Source organism: Sylvia atricapilla, chromosome 20, assembly GCF_009819655.1.
Source record: "Sylvia atricapilla isolate bSylAtr1 chromosome 20, bSylAtr1.pri, whole genome shotgun sequence".
NCBI lineage: Eukaryota > Metazoa > Chordata > Aves > Passeriformes > Sylviidae > Sylvia > Sylvia atricapilla.
The window spans coordinates 1,177,894-1,195,045 of NC_089159.1; the positions used below are offsets into that span (position 1 = coordinate 1,177,894).

At 50.9% G+C, this 17,152-nt stretch overlaps 1 protein-coding gene across 1 annotated transcript in view; it reads right to left on the reverse strand.

Moving 5' to 3' along the window:
• Window positions 1-17,152, reverse strand: part of GALNT17 (polypeptide N-acetylgalactosaminyltransferase 17) — a 203,166-nt gene that overhangs the window by 107,407 nt on the left and 78,607 nt on the right. Inside the window, exons 4-5 of the mRNA XM_066333123.1 lie at window positions 9,548-9,722; window positions 7,809-8,006 (exon numbers count right to left, since the gene is read on the reverse strand). Coding sequence (XP_066189220.1) covers window positions 7,809-8,006; window positions 9,548-9,722 — 373 coding nt within the window. The remainder of the gene's footprint in view (window positions 1-7,808; window positions 8,007-9,547; window positions 9,723-17,152) is intronic.

The following is a 17,152-nucleotide window of genomic DNA, read 5'->3' on the forward strand; positions in this document are numbered from 1 at the left end:
ACAGAGCCTCTTTTACACTTGGCACTAAATTAGGTGACATTAAAAACCAGCAGATGAAGAATTCCTCTTAAAGAGGCCCAACAGCAGCGACCTGAGCTCCAACATGTCCATGGCAGCTTTCTCACACCACAGGGAATCTCTGGGAAGTTTAAGAGCTTCAAATTAGCACACCAGGGAGTGAAAGTCACTTTGTGCAGCCAGTTGAGGATCACTCCTCCCAGTACCGTTAACATCAAAATCGAAAAAGTCAATTAAAATTTTTACTATGTGGCCTCAAATCATGCCCAAAAAACCCTCAGTGTTAAAAGGAAAACTCAGACTGAGAACACTGCAGAGGTTCTTGCTGGGGTACTTTAGAAGCTGATAAAGCACTTGATGGTTTTAATTTAATCTGGAAATGGATGACAAAATTATTGAGGTCATGATTCTGACCTAAATCTTCCCTCTCCTACATCCTGAGCCCAAACAAGACTGACACTAATTGAATAACAAAAAAATCCCTCAATTTCTTCTCTACAGGGCCAGGTTGGACAGGGCTTGGAGCAGCCTGGGATAGTGGAAGGTGTCCATGGCAGGAGGGGTGAATGAGATGAGCTTTAAGGTCCCTTCCAACCCAAAATATTCTGTGATTCTGCAATTCTTCTGTTATTTGTTTTCAAGTTTTCAGAAACCTTCATTATCCAGGAGTGATCAAACCTTAAGTTTCAGCTTCACATTCCTGGAAGCACAAGTCTCCAGGAGCCAGGGATGGATGGGTGTGATTTGCTGAGGTGTTGGCACAACAAGATGTTTGCAGCAGCTCTTCTCAAATGCATCAACCAAACCTTGCCTGGGGAAGAGCCACGGAATCCCAGAAGGATTTGGGTGGGAAGGGACTTGAAATCCATCCAGTGCCATGGGCAGGGACACCGTGCACTGTCCCAGGCTGCTCCAGGCCCTGTCCAGCCTTGGACAAATCCATGTTGTTCCCATGCTGGACCAAGGTCTGGCCCAAAGATCTGGAAATGATGCTGAGCCCCAACACTCAGCCTGAACTGCAGCCAGTGCAGGGATGGAGGAGAGCCAGCCTTGAAGGGAGATAAAGCATTTGAGTGGCCATCACAGAGCTTTGGTCTCCTTGACCTGCTCAAGGATAGCGGCACCAGGGCCTGGGGAGGGTCACCACTGCCAACAGTTGAGCTTCCTGTTTGATATAAGTTTTATCTGTTTGATTTAAGTTTTATCTGAAGCCACTGAAGAGCTCCATGAGCCTTCTGCAGTTGTTGGGACATTCCCACACATCCCATCCCTCTAAGCAAAGCCCTGACTCCAGCATCTTTTCACACATTCCAGGTGAGGTTTCCAAAATCAAACTCTCAGTTTGCCCCACATTTGACTCCTATGAAAATCTTCCCCTCAACTTCCAAATGCTAGAAGAGTGACATTTTAAACCACCTTCACACAGAATCAGGAATCTTCCTGCAATTTGGAGATGTTAAAGCAAAAAAATAAAAAACCAAAACAAATTAAAACAAACATGTAGCATTTTGTACAAATGTCTCAAGATTTTTTCAAAACAAACCAACAGAACCCCAGGAAATATCCTTAAAATTCTGCCTTTTCCTCACACCTGTGTTCAACACTTTGCACCAACCCTGAGTTGCCTCCTGGCACCGTGAGCACCCCAGTGGTAGTGAAATCATTTACAAGAGTTTAGGCAAATCTGTCTAAATCTGTTATTGAGGGTCTGATGTGCACCTTGGTAACTCTTCCAGCATTTTATGGCAGTAGAGGTTATTCCCAAGAGCCCTGTTCCTCTTGTTTGTGCAAATCCTGTGAGCACAGAAGTTTCAGGCTGTTACAGCGGCCCGAAAGAAGCCTCAGAGGTTGGACTAAAAGAGGAAAGAAACAGCATTTATTTAATAAAATAAAGAAAGCACTGAGGCTTTGGGCTTTTGAACACCATCGTGGAATGATGGCTGCAGGAAGCCCCATGGAAAAATCAATAGTTATTGGTTTCTGGAAGGAAAAAATAAATATAATGATGATCCCATCACAAATCCCTAAGGCCCTACCCCAAATGAAAGCACAGCCACCGGAGAGGGTCAGCCCAGTACCACCTGAGCTCTGACTGAGGAACACTTTAATTAAACACAAATACATTGTTAGCAGCAGAACCTTCACTCCTGGGCCATATTCAATAACTTTTAACCCCTCTGTTTTTCCCATCTGCACCCCTGCATCATTCCCATACCTGGGATGAAGTTTGCTCTGTCCTGGGTACGCTGCAAGAGCAAATTCATTAACATTTGTGTGGCTGAGACAGCAGGTAATTGGGTGGGTTAATGAACATTATTTTCATCCTTATAAAAAACCCCTAAACCCATCAGCCCTTTTATTCTTTCACAATCCATAACTCTCAAACCCCATTTCCTCCTCACAATGATCTTAATTCTAATTAAATGAGCTTTTGTCTTCCAGCACCAGTAAAGATGAAGTGCCACATAAAACATCTGCAGCGTAGCCCTGCTCTGAGTCCAGTTTAACCTAAAATCTGGCTCCAGCTCCATCCCTGCCTGGCAAGCTTGGAAAGAGGCTTCCTGTCACCTCTGGAGCCACCTGAGGCCTCTCCAGCCCCAGAACCTTGTGGGGGTTGCTCTCTAAGGGAGCCATCCAGCCCCTGTCCCCACTGCTCTGCACAGCCACGTGTGGAAAACACAAAGCAAAAGTCAGGAAATTCATTATATTGTAAATAATCCATGCAGGGTGGTGGTGGAGTCACCAGCCCTGAAGTGTTCAGAAAACGAGATGTGGCATCTCACACTGGGGTTTGCTGCTCAGGGGCTGCACTTGAGGGTCCTGGAGAGCTTGTCCACCCTCCATGTCTCTGTCATTTCAGTGACAGCAGCACCCAGGCACCAAAGCTCCAGCTTTCACAGCTCCTGCCACAACAAAAGTGTGTCCAGCCCCATTTCCATGCTCAGGTGAGTGTCCCTCAGGGCTCCTGTGAAATGCAGGAGAACATTTCATTGTTTCCCTGGACCAGACCCCTGGAGCCAGCAGCACCTCACACCTGGAATCACAAACCCTGGGGCTGCTGCTGAAGCACCATCAGCACACGGAGCCACAAATCTCCCAGATTTCAGCAGCTCTTTGACCAAAGCTGATGTGACAAAACCAAACCAGGTCAGGCAGGAGGAGATGCTGGCTCTGGGGTTCACAGCAGTGAAACAACCCCAGACCTCAATGAACCTCAAAAAAAAGCTCATGTTCTGTCAGTGGGAAATAAATCATTCCTGAAGATGCTAAAAAGCTGGACCCCACTGTGGGATACCCCAAGACCAGACCATCAATATGCTGTTTCACAGCGCCTCCAAAGATCTCACTTGGACTTCCCACAGGACTCTGAAAGCATCAGCTCTCTTCCATTTTTCACGGCCTCACAGATTTTCTGGGTCCTCAGCAAACTCTGATCAATGCCTGCCATTAATAAGTGGATAAACCCTGGCTCCATCTCCCCAGCAAAGCCCACCCAGGCATGGAATGCAGGCACAGATCCCCTCCTAACACACCTCAGCACCAGGAAATCCCAGCAGCTCTGCAGGACATGACTCTGGTGGAGATCAGGATCTCTGTGATGACCATCTTAAATGTCGTTTTCTGCCTCTCCTGGGAGAGCTAATTCAGACATGATCCATGACCCTGTAATCACAATTTTATCTCCTGACAGAGGCAGGCAGAGTCTGCCAAGGCAGCCTGGCTGTGAAACCAGGCCCAGCTAGTGCTGACACTGGGGGGATCTTTGGTGTATCAGCATTTTAAATGTTAATGTGACAAAAATACATCAGCAGATGTATTGCAGACCCCAGGTATTGCAGCAGAATTGCTCCCAGGGATTAAGGGAGGCTATTTCTTGCAGGATATTACTGGATTAAGCAGGAGCCTGGAGCCAGTTTGAGACTGGGCCATATTTTAGATGAATTTCATTTCAAAGAGGTCATCAGCTCTCTGGCTGGATAATCATATCTGGGAATTAGCCAGGAGAGAAAACTGCCCCAAACCATTCCCATATTCCATCTCCGGTCCCCAGTGAATGTATTTGGTCACCTCTGGGCTCACAGGGCTGGAGCAGCTCTGGGGGGCAGGGAATTCCTCCTGGGGCTGCCACAGTCCCCATGAACCAAAAGTAAACCCAAAAATAGGAAATAAACTGCTTTACTTCACTCCCACCCTTTTATCCTAAAATATCTCTTAAAACCTAATGTACCTCTGTATGCTATAATTTCCAAATTTCCTCTAATCCCATGCATAATTACATGGAGCACTGCACTGGCATCCCTTCCATGCAAATATTGCTACAAAGTGCAGGATTTTCAGAGCATTATGTGACAAAGAAATAACTGCAGTCATTATTTCTGGCCCGTGTGTGGGTACACAATGGGACAGCACGTGTCATTAGCTTCCTGCTGGGGACACTGCCCATTTATCTTCCTCCTAATCCTCCCCCAGTGCTTGCTAGCAATGTTATTTCAATGGTTTCATATTTACCACGGCTGGGACATCCCTGGGTGTCTCAGGGCTGTGTTCTCCCCCCTGCCTCCCTCAAACCCTGGGGCCTCAGCAGTAGAATCCACATTTCAGATGCTTTACCAAAGGCCAGGTGTCTCCAGAACCCTGCTCTGATCTCTTTTTCCTGTTCCTTCCACTCAGAGCTGAGAGGGCAGATCCCTGGGATGACCTGCCTGTGGATGGCTTGGGATAATGGGGCATCCCCTGCTCCGGGGCTGTCTCCAAAAGGGATGCACAAAGGTTGTAGGAACCCCAGACAAAAACCTCTCCCAGCTCCTCCTGCCAGTGTTTGCAATCAGCTGAAATGTAGAGATGTGATGCTCAATGTCCTGCCCAGATTTTAGCACCATCCCTACATTTTTTTTTTTTAAGATAAAACCAGCACCAGAACAACCCAACAGGACCTGCTGGCCAGCAGGAGCCAACTCCCCAAGCAAACCCTTCAATCCTTCAGCTGCAGAGCAGCAGAAGATCCCTCTCCCAGGCAGCACCTCTGGCTCTCAGCACCAAAGCAAAGAGGAGAAATGTGCTGTGAGATGTGGAGTTGAGCGGAAGTGCCCAACAGCCCTGAGCCCCCATTTACTCCTGGCTCAGTGGTAACCTTGTCTTGGCTTGCAATATGTAACCAAAAGTGTGTATTCTATCTGCCATCTGTTGAAACCAGTTGGGGATGTGTTTTTTTCTTTATCTCTTGTATAACCCATTCCTCACAACTCCAGGGGGAGGGGGTGAGTGTGTTCTGTCACTGGGCAGCTGTTAAACCAGCTGGGGCAGGGTTCTTTATCTCCTCCACCACCCATCCTCCCTGCAGGGGTATCTGCTGTTCATGGGCCAGCCAGGCTCACTGCAGGGCTCAGACAATTCCAGCATCCCACTGGGAGAGGCTCCACCCAGGGGGAGGAGCCCAGCATTCCCACCTGGATCACCCCTGGCATTCAGAACACAGCACAGCCTGTTTGCTCTGGATTCCCAGAGGGAGACCAGCCCCAAAGCACCACTGGAGCTTCAGAGGAAAACTGACCCTTCTCCAGGATCATCTCTGCTCCAACAGAACCACATCTGTCACTGCAGGAGGACTGGACTGGACTGACACCAACACCCTGACCAACAGGGGTCAGCTTGTGTTCTGACTCTGTCAGGGTTTCTAGGATTTTTGTTTATTTGTTTGCTTGGTTTTTTTTGTACTACTACATTTGTAATTTTTAATATTCCTAGTAAAGAACTGTTATTCCTATTCCCATATCTTTGCCTTAGAGCCCCTTAATTGCAAAATTATAACAATTACAGGGAGAAGGTTTACATTCTCCATTCCAAGGGAGGCTCCAGCTTTCTCTGGCAGACACCTGTCTTTCCAAACCAAGACACCTCTAAACTGGTTCATACTGGGGAGCCTGGAAAAGACATCCTAAAGAACCAAAATTCTCCTGGTGTAGGTCCTGACCTCCTCACTGCATCCCTTCCTGATCACCCAACCCTACAGCTCCCCACAGAAGTTTTCCCAACTCAGAACCTCCTCAGCTCACCACTCTCTGCCTTCTCACCTCCCCTGCCATCAAACACCTTCCCCAAACCAAAGCTGTCCTCCCCACATGGCTCTGCCCCAGCCACCCCCTAAGTGCACTGCCACAGACTCAAACCCCATTCTGTGAGCACAACACAGCAGAACGTGTTACCAGATCTTCAAATGTCAGACTGGGGGGTCCAGTTTCCTCAGTCACCTCAAGTGACAGCTTTTGGAGCCCAGCAAGCTCCCAGGGTGGTGTCACAATCACAGGGTGTCACAATCACAGAGGACACTCCCTGTGCCAAAGCTTTCCTGCATCTCCCAACTGCATCACTTTGGTTTAACAGAAGAGTTTGTTCTTTCTTCACTTTTATATTTCCTGGCTGAGAGAGGTTTATGCCAGCAGCGTTGATCCACTTTTATCACCCTCCAGAGGCTCCAGCAGAAGCTGCCAGCACCACACTGCTCACACCACACCTACAAAGCTTTTGGATTCCTCAGCTTTGCCTTCTGCATGGCCCAGCCCACCTTTAACAAGTCCAGCAGCCTCAATTTGGTTAAAATAACTGTTTATTTGTCAAAGCCTTCACTCCTGTCCAGAATAAACTGACTCCAAACTAAACTAATTCCTCCACTGAGGGCTGAATGTGCTGCTTGGGACAAGGGAGCCAAAGGAATAACAAGTCTCTGTGTGAATGGGAACAGACCTAATTTCAGCTTGCAGGGATTATGTCAGTGACCACAGCAGAGCTGTTTGGGCTCAGGATTCCCAGCAGGCAGGGCTCTGCACACATACAGCTGCTCTGGGCCTCAGCACAAGGCTTCTCCAGATAAACCATGTCGGGATCCAGGTGGATCCAACCCACCTGGCCACACACCACACCTGAGCAGAGCATCACTGGGATCTTTGGGGGCTGTGAGGGAACACCACTAAGCTGTGCACACACAGCAGCCCCAGCTCCCAGCCACAGCCAGCTCTTCCCTCCCCTCCTGCTCTTGTTTTGGGCTCATCCCACCCCTGAAGCCTGGCGGGGCTGGAGCACATTTCAGAGCTGCCAACCCTTCAGCTGGAGGGTTACAACAGCCTGAGACACATTTTTCCAAAGCTTGCCCTGGGAGGAGAGGGACTTTCCATTCAGGAAAACACAGTGCTGTGTTTCATGGATCCACACACAATCCATCACATGGGAATAATCTCATTCCTCGTGGTTTGCACAAACTGAACACTGCAACTGAGGCAAAGCCACTTTGTCACCTGCACCTAAGGAGAGTGTGGAGAAATCTGCACAGCTCCTGCACCTCCCCAGTGGGATTGTTACCAGCACCCTTTTCCAAATCCCTGCACATTCCAAACCCTCCCTGGTTCACGTCACAGAGCTGGTGGGGGTTATGCCATCACCCCAACCTCTCCAAGGTGGCTTCCTCACCTCCTCTCCTGCATTTGCATAGAACCATGGGATGCTTTGGCTTGAAAGGACCTTAAAGCCCATCCAGTGCCAGCCCTGGTCAGTGGGTGCCCTGGTCAGTGTGTGCCATGGTCAGTGAGTGCCCAGGTCAGTGGGTGCCCAGGTCAGTGGGTGCCCAGGTCAGTGGGTGCCCAGGTCAGTGTGTGCCCAGGTCAGTGGGTGCTGTGGTCAGTGGGTGCTGTGGTCAGTGGGTGCCCAGGTCAGTGGGTGCCCAGGTCAGTGGGTGCTGTGGTCAGTGGGTGCCCAGGTCAGTGGGTGCCCAGGTCAGTGGGTGCCCAGCCTGGCCGTACCTGATGGGCAGGGAGGGGTCCCCGGCGTCCCACCAGTCCTTGGGGGGGCTGATGTACATGCACCACAGCTCCCAGCTGTAGCCATGGGCCGAGTTCTCGTAGCGCTGCACCTCGAAGTTGTCCTGCTTGATGTTGTCGATGGAGGGCAGGATCACCCTCCTCCTGTTCTCCTGGATCCGGGACAGCACCGGCTCCGCCCTGGGGGAAGAGCACAGCCCAGCAGGACGGTCAGTGCCCTGCAGCCTCCACTCAATTCCTGCCCAGTCTCCCATCCAGCCCTGCCCTGCAGTGGGAAGCCATTCCCTGGCTCCTGCCCCTCCAGGCCTTGTCCCAAGTCCCTCTCCAGCTTTCTTGGGGGCTCCCTTTGGAACTGGGATCCACTCAGAGCTTTCTCCTCTCCAGCTGAACAACTCCAACTGTGCCCACAGCAAAAGTGGTCCAGCCCTTTGTGTTCCTCCTCTGGACCCACTCCAACAGGTCCATGACCTTCTTGTGTTGGATAAAAACCTGGTCTAGAGGATGGGAAGCCTGGCTGGAAACCTCCCCTTCTGGAAAGCAAGGCCAGGAAGGGTGAGCTTGGTTCAAACCACACCTGAACTAGTGCAGACTTTCCCCACATCCCAAACCCCTGGGCAGAACAGGGTACATTCCTGAAAGCAGAGCTGTTTGAAGGGTCTTTTTTTCTCTAGATGACCCTATAGCTAAAAAAATCCATCTCTGGGATGTGTTCAGAGTGGGGGCTGTGCTCAGCCTCACCTCTGCGGCTCCAGAGCCACCGAGCTCCCCCAGGGGAATTTGGGGGAACTGGTACTCCCAGTGCCCTCAGTAACAGCAGGGAGAGTCAAGCCCACACTGCAGAAATGTCTCCTCTCTCTACCTAAAAAAGAGCTTCAAGAGCTCAGTCACTGGGAGCTCCTCAGTGAATCAGGTGTGAGGATTTAGTGACCAGAGAGAGAGAGGAATGTTCAGCTGGGAATACAGATCCCAGCATAACAGCTCCTAAAATACCCCCTTCAGCTGCACTGTCATTAAAAAGGATTCAATAGCTGTGCAGAACTCTGCTTTTACAGCTGCAAATCGGTTTTTTTGTGGCTGTTACTGTGTTCAAATTCAACATAAGTTCAGCTTCTCCCATCCCCACTTTTCTAAACATGGACCATTTTTTTACACTTGGTTAAAGGAAAAAAAATCCCTTTCAGGCTCCTGTCATGACACAGATTCAAACTTCAGCCACTTGAGCTCAAATGTTTTGAATCTCTCTGAAAAAAAAACCTTATGAAACACCTTTTCCTGCTTCTGCACCTCTGCTCTTATTTCCCAGTAGCAGAGGAAACAAATGAATCCAAAGCATCTGAGCCTTCCCCTCTGGGATCCAGCAAAGGCCACAGAAGTGGGAAACACTCTCTCCTTCATTCCCTTGCTGCCTGGGCTTTTTTTAAACTTGCAGGAATTACTTAAGGCTAAGGGAATGGGAAATCATCCTGAAAAATACAAACAGGGAGCAGGGAGAGTGCACACACAAAGGGAAGGAACAGAGAAGGAATACAAAGGAGCAAGGGCAGGGAAAGGTTTCCTCATACATTCCCACTGTGCCATTCAACCCAGGAGGAATTCAGAGGGAATCCTGGAGAAGGGTCACCAGCCAGAGGACTGGTGTGTCACTCTGTAAGGACACATCCCTACAGAGCCATGGGCGCTCCCCTGGTTAATCCCCCCCTGCCCCAGCCCCGAGCACGTACCAGCCAGCAGTGAACTCCACGTGGGCATCAAAGAAGCCGGTGACCTGGCCCGTGGCCGCCTTCCAGCCCTCGATGCGGGCCCGGATCAGCCCTTCCCTCCTCTGGTTCCTCACCACCTTCACCAGCCCCGGGTAGCGCTTGTTGACGTACTCCTCCAGCGGCGCCTTCAGCTCCTCTGGGGACAAGGACACACAGCCGTGGGACAGGGACACAGCTCCCACCCGAACACACCCCCACCCTGGCAGGGACTGGGGCAGGAGGAGTGGGGCCAACACCTCTGCCCGCCCTGGGACACGATCCCCTGGGCTGGAGCGGGGCTGATCGGCACAGGATGGAGCCAGCACAGCCCACGCAGGAGAGGGTCAGGGGCCCAGGACGCTGCTGTGGGGCCAGTGAGGAGCCCACGGGCCACCTCAGAGACCAGGGGCAGGGAGGGGACACTTACACCCCTCTGCACTACAGGGAATGGAACTGAAGCATAAAGATAGAAAGACGGCAAACAGCAGCACTCTCAACTCCTGACGGAGGTTTGAGCGGAATGCTCTGCTGGAAATGCTGCAAAACCCACCCAAAATGACTCAAACTGCATCAAAACCACGTCTGAGCTCCACTGACCTCTTCACTCAGTCTCACCACTACAGCCTCGGCACTTGCTGTTTGTTTTGCCACCAGAAAAGTTGAAATTCCCCCTGTTTTATGAGGGGATGAAAGGGATTCTGGCTTTGTTCAGCAGATCTCCCACCACGTATCTCGTGTTCCTTACAGCTCATTTCCCTCTGTGGTCCAGGCCTGTGTGTGCAGTGCCTGAGACCCTCAGGGACCTCAGCCACCACCTCACAGAAATCCTCCAGAGAACAAGATTTGAGCATAAAAGACACAGAGGGCTTTGAAGGTGGGAGCAGATGGAAGGTTACAACAAAGGATAAACACGAGTGTGTTTTTTCCAGCCCTTTGGAAAAGTGCCAGTTCTCTGCCAGAGAAGCCTCAGTCCTTCCAGTGCCTGTTGCACCAGCTCAATGCACAAAGGTTTGCTGGAGAGAGGAGCTCTGAAAGCTCAGCAAAGCCACTGGGCACCAACACAAACCCTCAACTCCATAAAAGCAGTTCCTGAGAATATCTTTCATCCCCTCAGAGGCTTCAGGACAGCAGAAAATTAAGATATGATCCGTGACCTCAAATTATAGTCGACTACCCTTCAGTGCACTCACTCTCTCTCCAGGACAAAAAATAAAGAGGGGGGAAAACCAGTCACCATTAATCATCCCCATGGTGAAATCCTCGAGACACACGGGCACACGTGGGATCCCTCATGAAGGAAACACACAATGGAGAGCAAAGGAGTAAACAGCAAGTCTCATCTGCTTTGAAATCTTCAAAGGAAAAGGATTATCTGTTCCCTTCCCTGCCACGCCTCCTTCCAGGCACAGCAAATGTGCTTTCTCCACACTGCCTTTCTGGGATGCTTCCCCTCACATCTCCATTTCCCCAAAGTCTCCTTTCTCTTTTATGCTGAAGTGGGAATAAAAAGAATAAAGCAAATGAGCCCCTTCCTCAATTCAAAGCATCTGCATCACACACATCCATAACTCAGCAACTTCCATTTCATGCTGAGCCACTCAGAGCAAAACCAGGATTTTATGGAGACAACAACTCTCCCAAATGGTTTTAAGGAGACAAAGACACCAATTTTTTTGACAGATGAAGCCCCACAAGCACAGCCCTGGCATCTCACGTGGCTTTGGCAGCAGGTAAAGTCATCAGTGTAGCAGCCCACTGCAGCACAGGGTGATCAAAACAACTTTCACATGGCAGGTGGAACCTCAGCAGAAGGAAAACGTGAGAATTCCCCTGGGGAGCAGCTCAAAGCAGAGTGAAGAGCTGTAATGTCCCAGCTCACAGACAGCCCAGGGTCAGCCCTGAGAGACCCCTGTGCCCACCCTGCTGTGTGACAGCAGCTCCTCAGAGTGTCCCCAGCAGCCACAGCCACTCCTCTGCTGTGTCCTGGCTGCCAGCAGGGGCACAGTGACCCGCTGGGAGCAGGGCCCAGGGCAGCGCCTGTGCCATGGCAGCAGGGCTCTGGGACGTGCCCAAGGCTGGCACCACTCTGCCCCTTTCCCTGGCAGAGGGCAGGGCCTGCTCTCACCCAGAGAGGGGGCAACTGAGAGGCATTTAAAAAACTTTTATTCCATTTTCAGTCTCATGTGAAGGGTGAGACATAACAGATGTTGTAATTCACACCATCACAATCAGAAACCAAACTATTTCCTAATTACAATACATTATAGCATTTCTTGGCCTATCAGCTTTTACCCCACAATGTTGTTAATGCCTTAAAGCCAATTATCTGAAATCACCTCTCGTGGTCCTACTACAATGCACCTTTCATAGTTCTATTTCTCCAAAGTATCCCGTCTTATTTGCAAGGCCATCCTTTGAAACTTGTTTCCAGTTCCATTTCTCCCTCAACAATGTCCATCCTATTCCATGGCATTTCTAAGTCAGCATTTTTTTTTCTCAAGGTTTGCATACAGATGCACATTACGTGAGCCTTTTGTCATGCTTGGAGAATTCTCTACAAATCCATTTCCCACACGGGCCCTGTCCTGCCCAGCGTGGGACACAGGTGTCCCCAAGGGGCTGCAGTGGCACTCCAGAAACACAAGCCCTGAGCAGCACTGGGAAATGCAGTTCCAGGCCGTGTCCCTGTAGCAGGGCATTTCCACACCCAAACCAATGTTACCCAAGAAGGAAAAGGGGGGTCACTTACACCCCTGACTTCTAAGGCAGAAACACCAGAACTTTCTGCTCTTCCCTCACTGTAACTGGCCCAGGACAAAGGCACCTGTTGGTCTCTGGAGTTGTTCTTCCCAAATGTAGCTGGTTTCTGTTGGGCAGCAAGCCAAAAGCCCTCCTAAAACATGAAGCACTTAAGAAGGAGCACAGAGGCACTCAGTGCTTTTTGGGGTGTCTTAGCCAGGAGTCAGGGGCTTCTCTGACACCAGTGCACAGCTTCTGTTTCTGTAGTGTTTGTTAGTTTCTGTTTTATTAAAGCCTCTGCTTTACAAAACACACCTGAAGAGCCACCTGGCAATTTTTATTAAGCCGTTCTGAGAAGTTGCAGGCCAACCCTCAGGACTTGGTGCATCTTCCCGGTGCTCATGTAAGCTGGCCTTGTGTAAGCTTGTCTCATCTCTCCGCTAAGGGTTTTCTGCACAGCCCTCCACCGATTCCCAGCTTTGCTCCCTGCCTCTGCCCCATGCTGGCACAGCACACAGCTTTTGGGGAGGGCTGACACTCCTTGCATGCCCTAAAGGAGAGGATGGCTGCATCCCTGCCCTGAGCTGGGCCAGCCTCACCCTTCTGAGCCGTCCTGCAGCTCTGGGAGGAGAGGGCACAGAGCACAGCACCCTTCTGACACTGTGACACACATCCCTGGCTCTCAGAAGGGCTGGGCTCTGTATTTCATTTCCCAGAGCACCCAGAAGTGCAGGAGTGAAAAATCCAGTGCTGGGTAACCAAAGTGAAATGCCAGTCTCCAGGAATCCCAGAATGGTTTGGGATAAAGTTCAACTCATTCCACCCCTTGCCATGAGCAGGGACACCCTCCATAGTCCAGGGTGCCCCAAGCCCTGTCCAACCTGGCTTTGGACAATTAAATTCTCTAAGAAACATCTGTTAAAAATCCTGTGAGCCCTGGCCCAGCCCTCCCCTGTTGATGAGCAGGGCTGATGTGGCTGGGTGGAAAAGCATCAGTGGGAACCCCAGTGTCTGCACAGCTGCCCTGGCCCAGCTCCTCTGCCCCTGGGAATGCTGATCCTGTGAGCCCAGACGTGCTCAAACCTCTGGAAACCATCACTGACTGACAAATCTCATCCCAGTCCAAGTCAGGGGAAGTTACCCCTGATTCTACCCCCCATTTCCCTCAGTCAGCAGTCACTGAGTGCCCTGTGCTGTCAGAACCCCCAGCTCCAGCCTCAGGGGCTGCAGACCTGCTGCTGACCTTGAAGCTGTCCACTGTCCCATCAGCTCAGGAAATGTTTCCTCCGCAGCTGATGCACCTTCACAGCAGGACCCGGCTACACCAGCGAGGTTGGGAGGCCTGCAATAGAAGGCCAGGGGGGTGTGACATGCCCTACGGGACAGCAGCAGAGAGCAGCTGTCACACACAGGGACAGCCTGGCCCATAGATCTGCTCCCAGGACTCTGTCACACAGACCACAGCAGGCACAAAGCATCTCCAGCTCAGGGAACTCACTGCCATTCCCACTCTGCTGGCACAGGGCTGACAGGGAGAACATCCACGAGATCCCGAGCCAGGGGAACCAGCCTGGTGTTCCCAAACTGGGGCTCTGGATGGAAAGGAGGTCAGGAGGCAGATGGAAGCAGAGCAGTGGCCTCCAGCTCTCCTCATCCTCCCTAACCAGAGGAGCATTCCTTCAGCCTGCAGAGGGTTCCAGTGCAGGATCCACAGGGGCTGCACAAGCAGGAATTCAGTCCAACACTGCCCTGCAGCCTCCTTTCTCTCCTGCACCCCTTGGCCCTCCTCCCACACACACTGAGGCATCCTCTGAGGAGGACAACTGCAGCCTCCCTCAGAGCACACCCCAGCATCCCTGTCTGGTCAGGATGCAGCCTGCGAGGGTTTGATCTCTGCCATTGCACCAGCTGCTTCCCGGCAGGATTTGGAGAGAGAAACACTCCTGAAAATGCCAGAAGGTTCCATTTCAATCCTGCCTTTTGTTCCCCAGCTACTGATCTTCCCTGATGGGCAAGTCCAAGGAACTCGAATCCAGTGGACCTGTTGTTCCATTAAAAACCCCAGCTTCCAGATCCAATGACTCATGTTATCTACTACAAACTATTCTGTCACCTTCAGGAGCTGGGAAATGAGACTGCCAAGGGAATGGAACCACCAGATGCCAAGGAAAGTAACCCCAGCATGGACATCAGCCCAACTGCAGGCACAGAACCATCCACTGCTCCATCCCCACCCCAAATCCTGCCCAAACCTCCACCCACCCCGTGGCAGCCCCCAGAACTCAAGGTGGGAACTGGCTGTAGCCACACTGAGAAAGGAGCAAAGACCAGCAGCACGAGAGAAACTCAAGGAGTTACCAAGAGCAGGGCACTCCCTGTGCAGCACTGGTCAGGCAGTCCTTGGGAGAGGACCACACCTCCTCCACACCCCTAAGGAAAACCTCTTTGTGTTTGCCAGGCTCAGCTGGGTGGGAAAAGCCTAGGTGTTATCAGAAGAGGCCAAGGTGTTATCAGAAACACTGGAAGGGTCAGGGGTGGGACTGCTCCAGTGCCATGGGAGACCCCAGCCACCCCTGTCCCACATTGTCACCTGCCTGAGACTCCAAAGCCATCAGGGCTGGGATTCTGGCAGGAAAACATTTAAGCAGCTCCTTCAACAGGCAGTAAATGATTGTGAACATTTTCCAGGGATACTCAGAGCCAGGGGAGTCTCTGAAGCTTTTTTACCTGCAGTTGGACAAGAGGAAACTGCCACGGGGAGCAGGGGGATGACTGAGTTCTCACAGAGAAAGCTGGTCCCAGTCAGGGCACACAGCTCAAACCTCTGGTCATTAGGTTCAGCAAAACCCAGAGAGAATCACAGACTATCCTGAGTTGGAAGGGCTGGGAGTATAGGTGCCAACTCCTGTCCTGCACAGACACCCCAACAATCCCACCCCGTGCTGCTCTGTGCTCTCCTGCACAGAACCCTGAACCCTGGGAGCCGAGCAGCAGTGGGACAGCCCAGGTCAGCTCCAGTTAAACGCCCCATCCTCAGGCTGCAGTATCCAGGGCTGGGAAAGGCTGGGATGTGACTCAGCTCCTTGCAATCCCCCTCTGAGCACAGACAGCTCCTGGGAGAGCGAGGCAGAGGCACGGATGAGCAAAACAAGAAAGGGATCCCTCGAGTCGTTCAACGCCGAGGCAAATTACAACCCTGAGCATGTCTACTCCAATGTAGCCAGCTCCTTTAAGCAGCCTTTTATCCAAAGGGTTTCCTTTCTTCCGAGAGGTTTGCTTTTCAAAGAGATGTTATCCCAGATTAAAAACGCTAAAAGACACAACAACAACTAAGAAAAGAAAAAAAGCAGGTGATGATTAAGCAACAGACTCAGACAAAGTGTGCAGCTGGGAGATAACACAGCATCTCAGGGGCACATGGCTGCATCCTCCAGCAGCCCTGGAACCTTGTTATCACTCCCAAACACAACCTGCACACTGCCTGTGGAATTACAGCCCTGCAACAAGCACAAACAAAAGCAGCCTCCAAAAGAGTCTTTATGAAGTGTAATGTGCAGCTCGAGGGAGAAGGGGGTTCAAACTACAACTCCCCAAGCTTTCTCCTTCAAGGAGGGATTTTTTTTCCCCGTTACAATACATTGGCATCTTTTATCTATTTACAGCTCCGACATAAAGCATCAGAATGCCAGTGTTCATTAACTTTAATCTCTCACTGCACACTTTTGTGTTGTGCCGTGCTGTTGTACAACAAAGCTGAGAAAGGGAAGTGCCTAATGAGGCTTCAGAAGCTCTTTGTTCCAGCCTGAAAACCTCACACCAGCACCAGGCTTCGCTGCTGGCTGTGTCACAGCTCTACCTGCAGGGCACAGAGCCAGGTGGGCACAGGCAGGTGGCTCTTGCCTTTGGGGCTAATCTTAAAATTTCATTTGGAAATCTCTGTTAATATTTCGTCCTTTGTTCTTCAGTTACACAGATTTGTTGTGGTTCCTCTTGCCCCCTGACAAAACCCACAGAAATCCCAGCCAGGGACTGTCCTGAGCCTTCAGCAACTTCCCCAAAGCTGCTTCCAGGGCACAGCCCAGCTCTGGGGTCCCTGCAGCCAGCCTTCTCTCAGGTCACACAGCTGGGCCCCAAAGGCTTTCCCTGGGCTACATCCCCACAGAAACTGTCCCTCACTCCCACACAGCTGCTCCCACAGAGGCTGCAGAAATTCCTTGTCTTGTTCAATCACAGCCCCCAAAGTCAGCCCCATCCTCTGCTTGATCCTCCAGGAATCATCTCTAAATCTGAGAGCTCTTGAGCAACTATTTTCCTGTAATTATTTTCCTGTAGAAGCCAGATCTATTTATTATGATGAGTTTGTAATATCCAAAGCATCAAGCCTGCGATGGTGCTTTGCTGATCAAAATTATTGCCTACCATTAGTGGGAACTCTGTGACAATGTTATTGCCATTAATAATTCCTGGCTGTCACAGCAGCTCCTCGAGGAGGCTGAGAGGGAGCACATGGTCCCAGAGATAGGTTCTGGTTTGTATCATTTCTTTTACATGAGAAAAGTAGATTATTACACGCTTGGGAGGAGCTCTTCATAAACATCTGCCAAGTTACCTCATTATCTTCCTTCAAATCCCTCCTTAAAAATCTCATTTGTGGTGAGGCCTGCAAAGCCTCAGCAGCAGAACTCTGCCATTATTAACTCACCCTCCCAGCCACTGGCACCATCTCAGTCCCCACTCTCCTTGTGCCCCTCCATCCCAATGTTTCTGAGGACAGAACTCCCCAGGGATGTCAAACCCTCAGCACAGCCCTGAGCCACCATCAGGGACACTGGACACTCCTGACTCCAA